The sequence below is a fragment of the Clarias gariepinus genome, chromosome 7 (assembly GCF_024256425.1).
Source record: "Clarias gariepinus isolate MV-2021 ecotype Netherlands chromosome 7, CGAR_prim_01v2, whole genome shotgun sequence".
Lineage (NCBI taxonomy): Eukaryota > Metazoa > Chordata > Actinopteri > Siluriformes > Clariidae > Clarias > Clarias gariepinus.
In genome coordinates, this window is record NC_071106.1 from 36,653,607 (window position 1) to 36,669,568 (window position 15,962).

The 15,962-nt window shown below is 37.8% G+C and overlaps 1 protein-coding gene across 2 annotated transcripts in view; it reads left to right on the forward strand.

Annotated features, from left to right (window-relative positions):
- Positions 1 to 15,962, forward strand: part of LOC128527476 (RNA-binding Raly-like protein) — a 95,058-nt gene that overhangs the window by 6,650 nt on the left and 72,446 nt on the right. For both annotated transcript variants that reach the window (XM_053499868.1, XM_053499869.1), the window contains exon 2: positions 9,616 to 9,694. In XM_053499868.1, coding sequence (XP_053355843.1) covers positions 9,616 to 9,694 — 79 coding nt within the window. The remainder of the gene's footprint in view (positions 1 to 9,615; positions 9,695 to 15,962) is intronic.

Sequence of the window (15,962 nt, forward strand, 5' to 3'; positions counted from 1 at the left end):
AAAAATCTCTCAAGACATTGCCACGATATAATGTTCACAAGAATGAGATTGACATGAGGTCACAGTGTTATTGCCCTTTGACCAGGAAAATGTAATCAGCTCATTGTTCTGGCCAAGTGGACATTTGTTTAAATTTTTAATAAATTGCCTCCTGTCGATCCGCACTCACAATGAGACGTGATGTCACAGTGATGTTGACCTTTGACCACCATAATCTAATCAGTCAGTCTTTGGGGCCCATGTGGACATTTGTGCCAATTTAAAGAAACTCCTTGACTGCATTCCTGGGATATTGTGTTCATAAATATGGAAGAGATGCAAGTTGACAGTGACCTTGACCTTTGACCTTCGACCACCAAATTCTAATCTATTCGTCCTCGATCCCCAGTGGACATGAGTGGCAATTTTGAAGAAATTCCCTTAGTGCAGTAGTTGTTGTATTGATACTGGACACAAGAATGGGACAGATATACTGAGATGGACATGAGGCCACAGTGACCTTGACATTTTATCCTTAACTACCAAAATGTAATAGTTTCATCCTTCAGTCCAAATGGACTTTTTTGACTAACGACTCCTGACACCCAACTCTAAGCAGTTTATGCTTCTGTAAAAGTGGACTAATTTTGAATACATTTCCTCATGGTCTTCCTGAGATATCAGGATCACAAGAATTGGAACACATACAGTATGTACACAAATATAATATAAAAAGAGTGAATTTTAACTACAAAACTAAATCGCTTTTAAATTTTACAGCTACAAATTTTAGAAACCCTGAAAATGATAAAAGTAATACATTTTAAAACTCTATGTAAATCTAAAACCCTTTCATTAAATAATAAAAATATGTATAGATCATATAAACACATACGGTGTTAGATAATTAAGCAACAACAACAACAACAACAACAACAACAGTCAATTGGTATTTTAAGACAATTAACAAACAGCACCTCAGATTAGAGCCGGTAGTGTGTACAAGGTTTATACTGTATGGGTGAACTGTGAAAAAAAAACAGGGTTCTTTGTGTATTTTCAGGACAGGGTTCTTAGCTGCATAAGAAGACTCTGACCCCCTTTCTAAAAGGACACTGTTTCCCCTCGGAGAGAGACTGCAGACAATCTGCAGACAATTTTTTTGTCAAAGATGACATTTTCACTTCCTATAAAAGTTCACAGGTGTAAGGTACGGTATCCGAGACTTGGTTATGATTTATTCCTGGGTTTATTTACAGAGTAAAGCTACATCAGCAAAAAAATAATCCGATATAAACCCAGATTAGTGAAAATACATCAGGTTTGCGGTGTCCCAGGAGTCTGACTGCGAGTTTAACATTGAGATTTAATCACAGATGGAGGATAAACAGGGTTTGCAGGTGGCGTAATTGGCACCGAGGCCTCCTGAGGATTTGGGCTGTAATCTAATTTCACCTCTGTGTTTATGTGACCTCTGCTCACTTCCTCTGTCCTAAACGACCTGTGTGTGATAGTGTTTGCATATTTATAGTGTTCTGCAGATCTTAGAATGTTGCTGAGCATGTGATAGAGATCATGCTTCGATTTGAACTGTTTTAATCATTAATGGGAAATTCATGCATGAGTTAAATCATTGTGTAAATGTATATATTTTTTTACCTAATTCAATCTTTTACCATGTTCTAAAAAAACACACACATAATAGAAACATAAGAAAAATGAAATCGCATATTTATTGTATAAAGATCTTTAACTCAGGGCGTATCACAGACAACATATATACGAGGCAAGGGTCTTATGAGAAAAGGGTAGTTTTATTTGAAAAATTAGAAAAATGAAGGGATTAAGGAGGGAGAAAGGAAAGAAGGGGAGAAAATAAGTGAGGGTGTGCACATACAGAAGCAGTGCGCAGCTGGCGTACAAGCACTTGGCTGGCGAATGATGGTGGCGGCAGAGCAGTGTCTCCCGAAAGCTCCTTAACGGCCTGCTTGCAGTCATGGCAGGCTGGCTCCACCCTATCCTTCTTGGGTGTGGCCGCAGACGGGAATCAAATGCGAAGCAGCCAATGACAGTTGTCGCTCCTGTGGTAACCACAGAGATGATCCCGGGTGTGGAAGGGGGCCATAACGTTGATGCAGCTGCCTTTTCCCTTTCAGTGGCTGAATCGCGAAGCCGGCCTCTCTGTTAAAAACTTAAAACGCCTGGACAACTCTTGCAGTCTATCCACAGCTGTCTAATGCCTGGCCATCAAACCATGTAGTACAGTCTGCCTGTCTTTAAAGTCCCTTGGGCACGTTGCATTGCCCCACTTACATGCCATTCTCATGGTGAATGTCCACCATGCTTTCTCTTCGCTCTCAAACGTCCAGACTCCTTGCTAAGCTCCACACCCGGAGCAAGCCCGAGGTCCATTGGTGATTATGTCCCGCCAGCTGTGCCAGATTTAGCGGCCTTGCCACTTCACATATCTGCTGAAGGGGAGGCTGAATACCAAGTGAGATCTTTGGAATGAGCAATGAGCAAAAAAGATTTACTGTAAGTGCATGTCTGTCACTGATGCATGCATGTCAATATTTAACCCCTTAAATTTTTTTTTACATATGTGGTTCATAAGAGATATTAGATCACTAGTCGCAAGTCACAGTTTGGATGGCTTGTCATTTGTTTTGATTATTTATTACTAACAGAATTCTAGGAAACTTAAAGTGAGGGTAGCTTGGGCACCCATTAGCCACTGTTGTGTCCTTGAGCAAGTCCGTGAACCATGAACTTCTCCGGTGTTCAATGGAGAAAAAAAGTAAATCACTCTGAATAAGGGCGTGTGCCAAATGCTGTAGTGCAGTTGATGAGGCCAGGTATTCACCACTGCCTACATCTTGCAACACTGGGTGAGCCCATTGAGTTTTGTATCATAAACGCAAAATAGCTCATAACGAAAGATCATTGTAGCTTGCTAAATGATTTACAAATAACAATTATATATATAAAAGTGATTCACCTCATTTTTTTACCTCATTGCTATGAAATCCCTACATTAGTTACAGGTTGACCTTAGATATTGACACACATTGCCAGGGCCAAAAAACATCTGAATGCTGGAGCAAGAGATGGAGCACCATGATGGACATTTAATAAAAGATTCCTGTTATCCGGACTGCCCAGTGTTTCTACTCTCTTATCGAATATTGGAAATCCCATGCATGGGTCCATGACTGCTGTTAATAATGAGCTGAGTAAGCAGCTCTCACCAGTGTGCAGTCTGATCTAACCCTCTCTGAAGTCGACTGATATATTAAATGTATTCTGGCCTCTGGTATAAAAGCTGCCCTCTTTTTCTGCATCTTGCACACACACAAGCACACACACTACTGTTATACAACACAGAATCATGCGGTCGCAGTTCGAGTGCTTCACGTACAGTAATGTTCATATCAGACATCAGAATGAAGAAAATGCGATTTCAGTGGCCGTGGGATGGGTGTTGTTGCCAGACGTGCTGGTATGAGTATTTCAGGAGATATAGAGCGCCTGGGATTTTTATGCACCACAGTCTCCAGATGTCACCGAATGGTGCTCAGAACAAACAGTATGCAACGAGCAGGGGTACTGCGCTATTTTTAATGAGAGAGAGCTGGTGTTACTCAAATAATTACTCTTTACAGCCATGATGAGCAGAATAGCAACTCAGAATTCACAGCAGCTTATACTATATGGCAGATGTGCTACAGTACATGCTAGCATTTAAATTAGCATTAGCCATCATAACATTTTAGCTAAGCTAAAGCCATTTGCATGCTTTATCAATTAATCAGGATTTAGGTGGAGTTGATTCCTGCCACGATGGCAATGAGTATCAAACTTCTACCGTCACACAGTTCTTTTTATTCTGTCTATGGCTGTAAGATTATTAGGTTGTAGGATCGACTTATTCAATGCAATCAATTGGATTGATCTGAAAATTCAATTTGAGAACTGAAAAACAAAGTCATTGAAATCATGGCACTGTTCTGTGAACGTTCATAAACAAATACAGGAAAAATATTCAGCAGGATCCATTTGATTTGGGTTTTGCGACTGTGCAACAAAAACCAAGGTCATAAAAATCCCAAGCTCATTCTGTCCCAATATATCAACTTAAGAGATCCATGTTTTTCTCCTAGCATGCTTGCCTACAAGCTCTAAAACACTCAGTTTTTATGGTTTTAAAAATCAGCGGTTTATCTGGAGATGACGAGTTTATCGACGCTACGTCTCCTAAACCTGGTCGTGGGTCACTTTTGACAAACCACGAACACCGACAGAGAGAAATATTATTTTTTTATCCCCATCCCTGGCTCAGTGTATCTAAGCAGCACAAATCTCTGCATGCTTAATTGGAGAATTTTTTTTCCTTTAAAGCTGTCCACTTCACACAACTGCTCGATGTATCGTAGGATTTAGTCCCTTGCTGTCTAAATCCTGTCCCTTACGCTCCCCTGATTTTCTCAGCACGTTCAGGCCTTTCTAAATGTTTACTGTTGATGTCAGAGTCATTATGTCTCATAATTTCAATAGGGGCTTGCTGGTAGAAAAGCCTGAAAATAATCATGCTAATGTAATTAAGCTTTTAAAAGAAAAAGGCAGGAAGACAAAAAAAAATAAAATAAATAAAAACCACAATCCACTCCTCCATCTCCCAAAATGAAAAGTATATTAATTTCCGCTGTAATTCCGTCCTCTAGTGTATATTAAAAGCTTTTTGGCTGTTTATTTTCATCAGAGTCTAGCTCAAAGGCATGCCGGTGTGCCTTATTTTCATGGAGATCACAGCGGGAAAGCTAATTGCATTGTGTTGCGTCGTGTTCGCCGCGTATGAGCAAATTGCTCGCTCGAGGCGATGCACGCTGTTTTGCGTGATTGCAGGGGTCCTGGAGTCTTTCTGCAGTGTAATGGCTTTATCGTGCTGTGGATTAACACTGCCAGCTCGACATAGTCGCCGTGCTCAGTGCCTTTGTTAGCAGCACTGACCTGTGGGGTTTTGATATACACTGGTTTTGCTTCTCCTTTCAACCAGCAAGTGGGGAAAAAAACCAGCTCGATGGATTTTAGTCAGTTTGATTGAGATGGGATAATTGTTTTCCTTATTCTTAATATTTTTGGAGTAATTTGAAGATTATACAAAAACATCAAAAGCATTTTAATGCAGCGAAGAATGTATTCATGTGTGTGAATGATAGCTTTAGGGAATATTCTGCGCAAAAAAAAAGTGTAAGTTTAACGTATCATCTCTATTTATGTGATCATTAGCTCTGGGATAAAAAGGGGTGGAGCTAAAATAGTTACATAATCAAAAGGGAAGGAATCTCTGTCAAGTTTTTCCATTACCGGGATAGAAAAGTTTGCATTTTCTAGTGATTTCTTAACAAGGCTACATTTTAAATCATCTTCTAGAAACAGACAAAAAGGATGTCAGTGTGGAAATGACGTTTATAGTGCCGATAATGTTGAAATACGAACTCGTTTTACAGCATTAAAACATCACTATACGTGTACAGCACATATTCTTTAATACACATACCTCAATTAAAAGAAAAAAATTTGGAACAGCATGGAAATGAACAGTTTTCTGCAAAGTCTTTTCACCTTGTACATTATTTAATGGTTCATATCTTAAGTTAGATGTTTCTTAATGCTTGAATGATTCACTGTGTGGTTGAAAAAACAGAAAACATTCCTGTGGAACTTCTCAGGTACAGGAACTGAACTGAAAATAAGAAGCAAAAATGAGACTAAATAAGTTCTTCAGGTAGCCTATATAACTATTGCGCAAGACTACATTAAAAACACAAGAAGGTCTGGGTCTTTGGATGCAAATTAAGAAGAAGTGTGTTGACTAAGGATTGTTGTACAACCTCAATTACAAACAAAGTTGGGACAGTATGGAAATCAGTGGAAAAACAAAAAGGAGTCGTCTGTAAAGTCTTTTCAAGTTTGCATTGTATTGAAAACACTGCAAGAACTCATTATTTGATGCTTTACCATATAACAATTTGGTAAAGTTGACTGTTTACCAATGTGTAACATCACCATTTCTGTTAATACGTTTTAAGCATTTGGGCACTGAAGACACAAGTGGTCAAGTTTAGCTAGAGAGAGTTTCCCAGATTCTTTCATTATGCAGGTCTTCAGCTACTCAGTTGTCATCAGTGCCATGCTTTGCAATTTATAATGCACCACACATTAAAGCAGGCAAGCCAGTCTAGCACCTGTACTTTGTGTTTAGCACCTATGCATGTGTGATCTACGCGATTTGCCATTGTCCTGCTGGAAAATACAAGGATGTCTCGTAAAAAGATGGTGTATGACAGTGTACTGTATGTTGCTCCAAAAGAACACATTTATTTTCTGCATTAATGGTGCTTTCAAAGATTTGCATTTTATCCATTGCCTACATCACCCCAACTTACCCAGACTGATGCTGGCTTTCGGACCTGACGCTAATAACAGCTTGGATGGTCCTTTTCCTCTATGACCCAGAGAACATGATGTTTCCAAAACCTATTTAATTTGTTGACTTGTCAGACCACAAAACATGTTTCTATCGTGCCATTGTCCATCTCAGGTGAGACTGAGCTTAAAAAAGTCTTTGATGCCTCTGGGCGATATTAATTTATGGCTTTCTTAAGTTGGATTTGTACAATAAATGTGTGTTTAATGGACACAGGTTTACGGAAGTATTCCCCCAATCCACATCATGATATCCACCACAGACGCAAACTGTTTTTCAGAAGTGGTTTTCGGTTCTGCTCTTTACGCATTGAGATTTGATATTCTTGATGATACTGTGAACTAGGGAATGTTATCCCGAAAGTACTGGTTAATTTGCTGCTGCACCAGTTCGCTCCATCGTTGCTCTAGCAGGACTAGGTCTTTCTTTGAATCTCCTTGTATACTTTAACATAATTGGTTCACCTCTTTAATAGCACTTGTTTCTCTTCACCATGTCATTTCTACTTGTCACATTGTTATTAGTCTCAAATTGGCCCTGTCTCATCTTCTTTGAAGGATGTTGCACCCACCAGATTTAAAATAAGTGCATATTTTCGACAAACAATTAAATTTACATGGAAATCATTAAATAACGAGTTGTGGTGTTCTTAATATAGTACAAGGTGAAGAGACTGTACAGATGACTCTGCTTATTTCCATACTATCCCAACTTTTTTCTTTTAATTGGAGTTGTATATTAAAAAAAAATGTGTTGTTTTTTGATTGCTATTAGTGCAAACTAATCGTTATATATGAGAAATAAAACACTTACGGATGTGTATAGGTAAATAATCAAGGTCAGGACGGTGACAGTGTATTTTTTCATCATACTGACAGGGCAAGATGAGTTCTGGTGGTGACCCTGTCGCCTGGTCATCGGCCTTAAGAAGCAGATCATGTCGCTGTGGCAGATGGAGGGTAATTAGGCATAAAGCATTTGATATGTATGCCAGTATTAATTTGAACCGGTCAGGGTACAGGGCAGGGAGGACCTGAGCTTCACTGCTGCACTCGAAGCACTAGCAGCTCACTCGAGTGTCTGAAATGGAGCTGTTGGATGAAGAGCGGATGACAGCCATGAGTGTAGAACCATTTACTCTTCCACGGTGCGTTTATGCAGCCAAATCACATCAAGTCCAAATAGAAGTTTCCTGATTGCCTCCTGAATGGCACTGTGGTAAAGTGCTCGCAGTATCATCCACTAGTTTGAGTCTTGGGTGATGCTACAGCCCTTTGTAGCCAGGATCCAGATTTGGTTGCGAGGCAGATTTAACTGCAGCACTTGAACATACTCCCACATCAATCAAAGCGACACTAGCCAATCAAGTGGAAGATTGGCCTCTATAGAGGATTGTTCTATTGATGTTTTTTCATAGAAGATTCCAAGTAGAACCTACAGTAGTAGAAAAATGAAACTATTACCCATTCAAAGAACCACTGAGGATCCTTAGTCTTCATTCCTTTGGAGGATTAAAAGATGATGTCAGAACAAGTTCCATGTACAACCTAAAATTTTAGGGAAATTCAGTTATTAATAGAAAAAAATACCCATGAGAGACTGTTTAAGTTCATCTAGGGCTGCCATTTTGTTCAGTGGAGTTAGTTTTACTTTTAAAGTACACAATATTTTAAAACTGGTCCTCCTGTTCCTTCCTTCTTTTTGAATACCTATAGTGGAACCCTTTGCTTTGTTCGTCTTTGGGTACCCTTTGGTTTGTCCGTCTTTCAGCAGCTGTTCCAAATAGACTTTGAGAAACCATTTCTGCAAGAGATCTTAAAGAAGATCTTCCTGTTTTTTATTTCAGAAACTATTCAAAGATTCATCTAGCATTTATTATTCTAATGGTTTCTTGGGAAAACCCTTCGGTTAAGAGTGTACATTAAAAGCAACAAGCAGAACCTATTTGGAAACCATAAAATACACTCATTTCTTAGTTTCTCTATGGAAACCCAAGTACAACCCCTTTTAAAAACTGAAATCATATACAATGTATATGGTTTCAGTTTTGAGGAACAATTGTTAACTTGTGGGTTTTTAATTTTAAAAAGGTTCTTGTTTGAACCTTTTTAGACAGAAGAGACCCTGGATGCTTTTTTCTAGTAGTACCTTTGGTGATACCTTTCAGTCTGCTCTTTCTCTTGCAAATAGAGTATCTTGTAGAAATCTAGAACAGATATACAGGTACACATTCTGTACTAATACAAAATAAACAACATTAAAAACCTTCTCCAAATATTTTATTTGGAAGAACTATTTGGTTTGTCTTTGTATGAGCTGTCTTTTTTTTTTTTTTTTAGAAAAGGTTCTAGTTAAATCCTTTTTAGGACCAAGATTGCTTTGATCAGAACCCCGAGGAGCCCCATTTTCTATGATATCCTGGGAGTGTATTCTTAGATCGATTCTTTCAGGAATAAAAAGAAGGGGGAAAAAAGAGAACCTCTTTAGAAAATTTGAGCGATTGGACATGTGCAGAACCTTTAGGACCATTTGTATAAAGAGTGAAGGAGGACAATGTGGATCATTTTCAGACACAGCGGAATGAATGGTATCTAGTCTAACAAATTGGTATTTGGCAAGCCTTTCCTGCTGTTCTCCACTTTTCCACTGCGTGTATCTATGTGTGTGTTTTGTGTGAGTGTGTGTGTGTGCTGTTTCAAGAACCCACACTGTGCCTTTCCCCACCAGCGTGTGGAAATTGCGGTGCTGATGGCCTGCCGCGCTAACCAGCCCCTCAGTCTTGCTGCATAATGCAGCCCAAAAGAATCAATCTCTCCATGTCATGGAACAAAGCCCTAAAATTGGATGTCTCTTGTTTCTGGATGTTTACTTATATGAATTTTGACAAGGCGATGCTGTAAATTCTGCAGCAGGATGTTGTGTGCAGTCTGAGAGCATGATCAGCTTTTATAATGCTTAAAACAAGCTGCTGTACATTTGACCTGACTTCTAAAGCATCCTCGGTCTCTTTCACTCTCTTAGAGCCTGTGGAGTAGACCGGAACCTGAGAGGTGACCTCTGCTTTTGGAGTGGAGGAGTTGGGGTCGGTGTTGGACTCCGACATTGAGGTTATTGGTCATGCCTGACAGCTCCTTGTTGTTTTCCCACAGACATGAACATGACCGGAGAGCTGAAATCAAGCCGCCCGAAGACAGGAGGAGTCAAGAGGCCGAGCAGTGCTGCGTATGGGTGAGTGTGAAACGCCTTCAGCTCTTTCCTCTTGACCGCACAGCTGTACAAGGGTTGATATGAACTTTTAAAAGTTTAGATTAAGGCAAACAAAACCCACATTTGGTTATATGACTTATATGTCTGGATGTAAAATAATAATAATTCTCTATCTTTCTCTATCTTTTCTATTCTCGACCTTGCAGTGTTTCGGCTTTTTAAAACACCTGAATTTACACATGTTTATATGTATACATTATAGTAAGGTTTATTTTATTTTAATAAGCTCTTGTTAATAAACCCTTTTAGAATGCGAAGAACCTTTAAGGAACTTTGTATTAGCCGCTGGTTTTTCTGATCAGAAATGTGTCTTAGAGCACTACAATGATCTGTAGTTTTAACAAGCCTTTTCCTTGTTGGGAACAATTTTACTTAGTCCATGAAGGTTTCTCAATTGGAAAAATGGTAAATTGGAATTGGAATTTAAAAAAAAATGCAAACCATGTGAAAAGCAATTACATTTTCCAAGATTCCTTTTTTTGGAACCAACTGTAGTTAAGTTGGTCCACTAGCATTTGCTTTGGAGAAAAAGAATAGTACAATATTAATATACAGTAATGCTACCACTACTACTACTAATAATAATAATTAGAGCCTCCTTTGTGAACTCTTAAGGATTCTTTTTATTTCGTTGCAAATTCCATCTTTAGTTTAATTATAATCGCTAGTGCAATATTTTCATTTGCAGTTAAATCTTTCTATTTTTAAGCATTTTACTGCATATCATACTGTGTGTGGTTGTGTATGTGACAAATAAAATTTGAATTTGAATTTAATCAACCATTCTCAGCGGGCACAGTTACTGTACAATCTGATCTTTATAATTTATACATGATCTATTTTGTAAAGCCATTGTTAACAGCGCTACGTATATATATATATATATATATATATATATATATATATATATATATATATATATATATATATATATATATATATATATAAAACTAAACAGGACATCTCCTTGACCTGGGCTATTAAGAATGACATCAGGACCCTAAAAATGTGTCATTAGGACCATCCCTCATGGTAATGTTAGCTTGAAGATAACCTTTAGACAGACATTAGTTACAGACCTTCTAAAAAGTGCTTTCAATGACTACTTCTTTCATAAAGAAGTCCAAATATATTAGACGTCCAAAAGGACCTTTAAGAAACTTGTTTTTTGTTAAGTGATCTATTGGATGTTTTTTTTTCTCTGTGGTACAGAAAATTTTTTTTTAGATCTTAGCTTTAGTATGTGACCTTGGATTGGATATAGCTAGATTAGATATATCTATTGACATATATGTTGCCATGCAACATGAATTAGTTAATTAATTAGATAAATTATTATTATTATTATTATTATTATTATTATTATTATTACTACAGGTCTAATTTAAATGAACCACATGTGAACAAAAAATGAACCTGAGAGCATGAAGTAACATAAAACAGCTTTTTAATTTTTAATTTAGCATCCCTGGTGTTTAAAGTAGGAACAGTGTATCAACTTAACCCATCAGACAACTTAACCCTGTTCCCCAACACTTTTATGACTCCTTATTGTTTTATTGGCATCTACAGTACGTTTTCATTTCCACTGCTGAGATTTATTCCATATGGCACCAGAGGGTAGGAATTCACCTGGCGATGGCTTTCCTAAATTGGAGTTTTGATAAGAAAACTATTGCTTTTGGTTTGTGTCCAAATATAAACGCATGCCATATCTCCTGGGGACACTGACTGACATGATGAGGTCTCAAATCCCCGATGACTTTTTTTTGGCAGTAGAGAGTCCACATTTCTGTCTCTAAATGAAACTTTTCCTTGCATGATTTAATTATTTTCAACCAGTGCTTATTTGTGCAGCATCTTGCTAATCTGGCCTTCACTGCCTTCATTTTCATGGATGATATAGAAGAAATGATGTCTAAAACTTGAACCTGAGATTTTTTTTTTTTGCTAGACATTTGGTCCACAATTTACCAACCAGAGTTACATCATAAAATTTATCCCTGTTTTCCTCTAGAGTCCCGTTTGGATTTCTCTGTCCATCTTTGAGGCTGGCAAAATGTCTTTTAAACATGCCACCAGTCTCCCTCTTTGGAGGTCAATGAGCACTTGCTAAAGATATACAGTATAAAATTAACTTTTAAAGATACTTCTGTAAAAAAGGAAAGAAAAATTCAAAGAAAAGTAAAAGAGACAAAAGATGAGTGAAAGTCAAAAGTAAAAAACAATTTGGCAGCAGAAAAAGAGTGAAAAACGTCAGGGAAATAAAAATACTGAAAACATCTTTTGTTTTTACAAACTTACTAGAACATTACCAGCCTTTATCAAGAATGTGTGCTGTTGTACCCGAGGATTACAGCTCATGATGCTAGTGTGTACTAATGGGGCTGTATTTCCTCTATATGACACCTGATTTGAACAATTTAGAATCTCAAAACAGGTTCTATCTAATAAACTACAATTCTAGAACTAATATTTGTTTCTGATTTCCATTTCTTTCTAAAATCTAAAATGGAGGCACTGTGGTGTAGTGGTTAGCACAGTGGCCTCGCACCTCTAGGGCCCATTTCAGATCTGTGTGCATGGAGTTCCCCAAGCTTGGTGGGTACTCTGGTTTCCTCCTGCATTCCAAAGACTAGCATTAGTAGGCTAATTGGTGACTCCACATTGATCATAGTGTGTGTGCATGTGCACCCCGTGATGGATTGGCACCCTGTCAAGGATGTACCCCGCCTCATGCCCGAAGTCTCCTTGCACAGGTTCTAGACCCCCCATGACCTTATACACAGGATAAGTGGTATACAAATAAATGAATATATAATTATATTCATAGGCTCAGCATGCTGCCTTCCCCTGCAGCCACACTCCTGTCCAGCGTATAACCAGATTTTTTTTACGGAAAATGGTTCATTCGCAAAAATATATTTCTAATGACCTTTTCAGATTGGATTAGTTTTACATGCGGAGCTGGAATGTAGCTGTTATTGGAGTATTACCGGAATGTGTAGTCCTGTCTGAATGTGACACTTCAGGACTTTGTTATGGACTGCACATAAACCATATATTCATTGATCTCAGCATTGTTAATTTCATCAACAAAAATAATGAAAAAAAAATAGTTGACAACCTTTTACATTTTCCATGAATAAGATGAGGCTAGGCCTAAATAAAAAGAATGAATAGACAATCTTTCTAATGGATTTTATCTCTGTACCCATTAATCTGGACACATGTACTTTGTACAATGGTTAAAATTGATGGTTTAAATAATAATAATAATAATAATAATAATAATAATAATAAATAAATAAATAAAAACTTTGCCCCACCAACCATCACCAACAAAACTGAAAAAAGATGAGAAAAACAGAAGAAACAGGAAAAGGCATTTAAATAACTGCTGCAAAATGTATGGGAAGTAAACTTTAAAATTCATATAAGAGTTAGGGAGATTATAAACACATTTACTTTTAAATATTATCTTGACGCTAACGCTAAACCCTGAGAGTGGTCACCATTTAAATTAACTACAAGTGAATGCAATTCCAACAACCTTTTATAGTAAAAGCACAATGTTTGTAGCCTACTCACTCCACCGTAACTGTTTATTAGACAGCTCATTTCAATTAGAGAAGCTGTTTATTAGACGAGATGTTTTAGTGAAATTGTGATATGTGAATATGTGATATGTGAAACAGTACATCAATACTGACATATGTGGATAAAAAGTATATGTGGCTAACATTATTTGATTTAATTGTTATTGTATTATTAAATTTAAAGTAAATTTTATGTTATAGTTTATGAAAGTAAGAATGCATGATTAAAATTAGAAATTTTTTGGTCAACTAAAAATAATTAGAGTAACTAACTAAAATAGACTGACTACGTCAAACTAACATTCATTAAAATGCAAAAAATGTGACTAAAACTAATGCACGTTTTATTTAAAAGACTAAAACTAAATCAAAATAAACTGTCAAAATGAACACTGGACCCCAGGTAAACATCTTACTGGATATCCACCTGAATTGACATGTTGAAAACGTTTCCATTATGGCACTTTTTCTTCAGAATAAGTGGTGTTTTTCAACGCATTCCCCAAACCTAACCAAAATCAAGTACTGCGCCCAGGTTTAAAATGTCAAACAATAAAATACAGACATATAACTGATTGACATTTAAAGTACAAAGGACTTCAATTTGAGTACGGTGATAAGACTCCTCGCCGCAGTAAAAGATTTAACGGTGCAAACTTTTAAAGAAGGCCGTACGTCTGTGAATAACGAATGCCAGCCAAGGTGGCTCTGAGCCCACTGCAGTCGTTCCTGTGAACATTTAGCGAGTGGTACACTTGATCCTTGGCTAATCGATGGATATCTTGTCACCAAATTGTGGAGAGATATATTTGTCTGTATAAAATGTACACACAATCATTCACCAACATCATTTGTGCATTATAGGAACTCTTTATAGGAATTGCCACTTCACCTGTACAGTCCTGACCTCTTCCACATGTTTGGGCCATTAAAGGAGTTCCTGGGAGGCCAGCGTTTGAGACATGATGCAGACAGTCCGTCGTGCTGAGAAAAATCTCTACCTTGATGGTGTCTACACACTATTGAAACACTCTGATAAGTGCATTAGTGTAGCAGGGGATTATATAGAGAAATAGAGGAAGATTTTACTTCCAAAAAGTCCTGGTTTGACTTGAACACCACCTTATAGCATTGTGAGTGTGTGTTTGTGTGTTGAATCAGGGGTCACACACACACACAGCCAGTGGTGATAATACTTCAGAAATTTCTCCAATGGCCTGGCCTGTCGTGTAGAGCCTGGGATTTAGAGGAACAGAGGAATAAATGAGAGAGCAGAAGAAGATTGGATTTACGTCCTCCAGGACTCGGACTGTCTCGCCACACACCGCACTGTTTATATGATAAATGACACACAGGCTTTTCCTCTCTCCTGTCTTTATCTATCACACACTGTAACATCCGTCTCCTCTCTCTCCTCTTATTTAGTGCAGGCATCTCCACTGCATCCCAGCTTATATCTATTTTTGCTCAAATTGATTGTACTCGGTTACACAACTGGCTTCACACTATCATAATCAGTCACGTATCGACACGCGGATGTGGAGAAAAATGCACCTACAGCAAACGCAGCCTGTGTATTGCTTTGTGATGAAACTTCAAACATGTCCATACTGTATCTCCACACCCTTACGTACCAGATATATCTTCATATAGATACAGCATCTGTACTGTACAGATCTCTCTCTCTTTCTTTTTTTTTTTTTTACAATGTGTAGTAAATGTAATGATTGTGAATTAATCAAACTAATACATATAGGCCACTGCCTCCATTTGTAAATTAAACACATTTACCCCGGCCGCCCGTTCCATTTCAGGAGAAAAATGCATTGCCACACCTAGCGATTAGCATTCAGCTAGCTTCTATAGACTTCTCTTGTATCTTCATACTTAATTTATACTGTACGCGTATGCTTTTCTTCTTTATCTCGTAGGAGAGATTGAAGTTGTATGTACTTTAAATTTTACATAATGGGTTTATTTACATAAGGAGATGGTCTTGTAAACAATATGTACTTTTTGCAGCTTGATGTACAGTAAAGCCAGGAGATGGAGTGAACACATGAAGAAATATCAGCTCTCTGAGTGTGTAATGTGTGTTAAAGAGGCATTGTGGCCTGCCAGCTGTCCTGCCACGAAAGAGACCCAGGTGTTTTTATACACATCCTCTAAGGGCTTAAGGCACAATACACAAACACACACTTATTAATTTGGGAAATATGTGTTTGTTCAGTGATTATGAGCAATATCCAGTGGAGTGTATCAGTGCGGTGAAGCGTGAGTGTTTGATTGTCCTCACTTCCAAAATCCTGGACGGAAATGTCTTCAACTCTCTTAGGACATGCAAAGCTGTTTTATAATTTTGCTCAGGACATCTTTGGAATCGTACTGTATACATTGAAATTGACACATGAATTTACTTCCATATGCTTGTGAAATAGATTGGGGGAAAAGAATCCAGCACTATTTAGTCCACCTACTCCACCAGATTTTCACCTGAGGTGTGAAGTCATGGACAGCGGGAGTTTGCTCTAGTTTTTCAAAGTCGGCTTGGTGAGTCCTGGTTCTCACAAAAAATAGATCACACTATAAACAAAGACAGGACATAAATATCCAGGCAGGCTTGTAAAGAC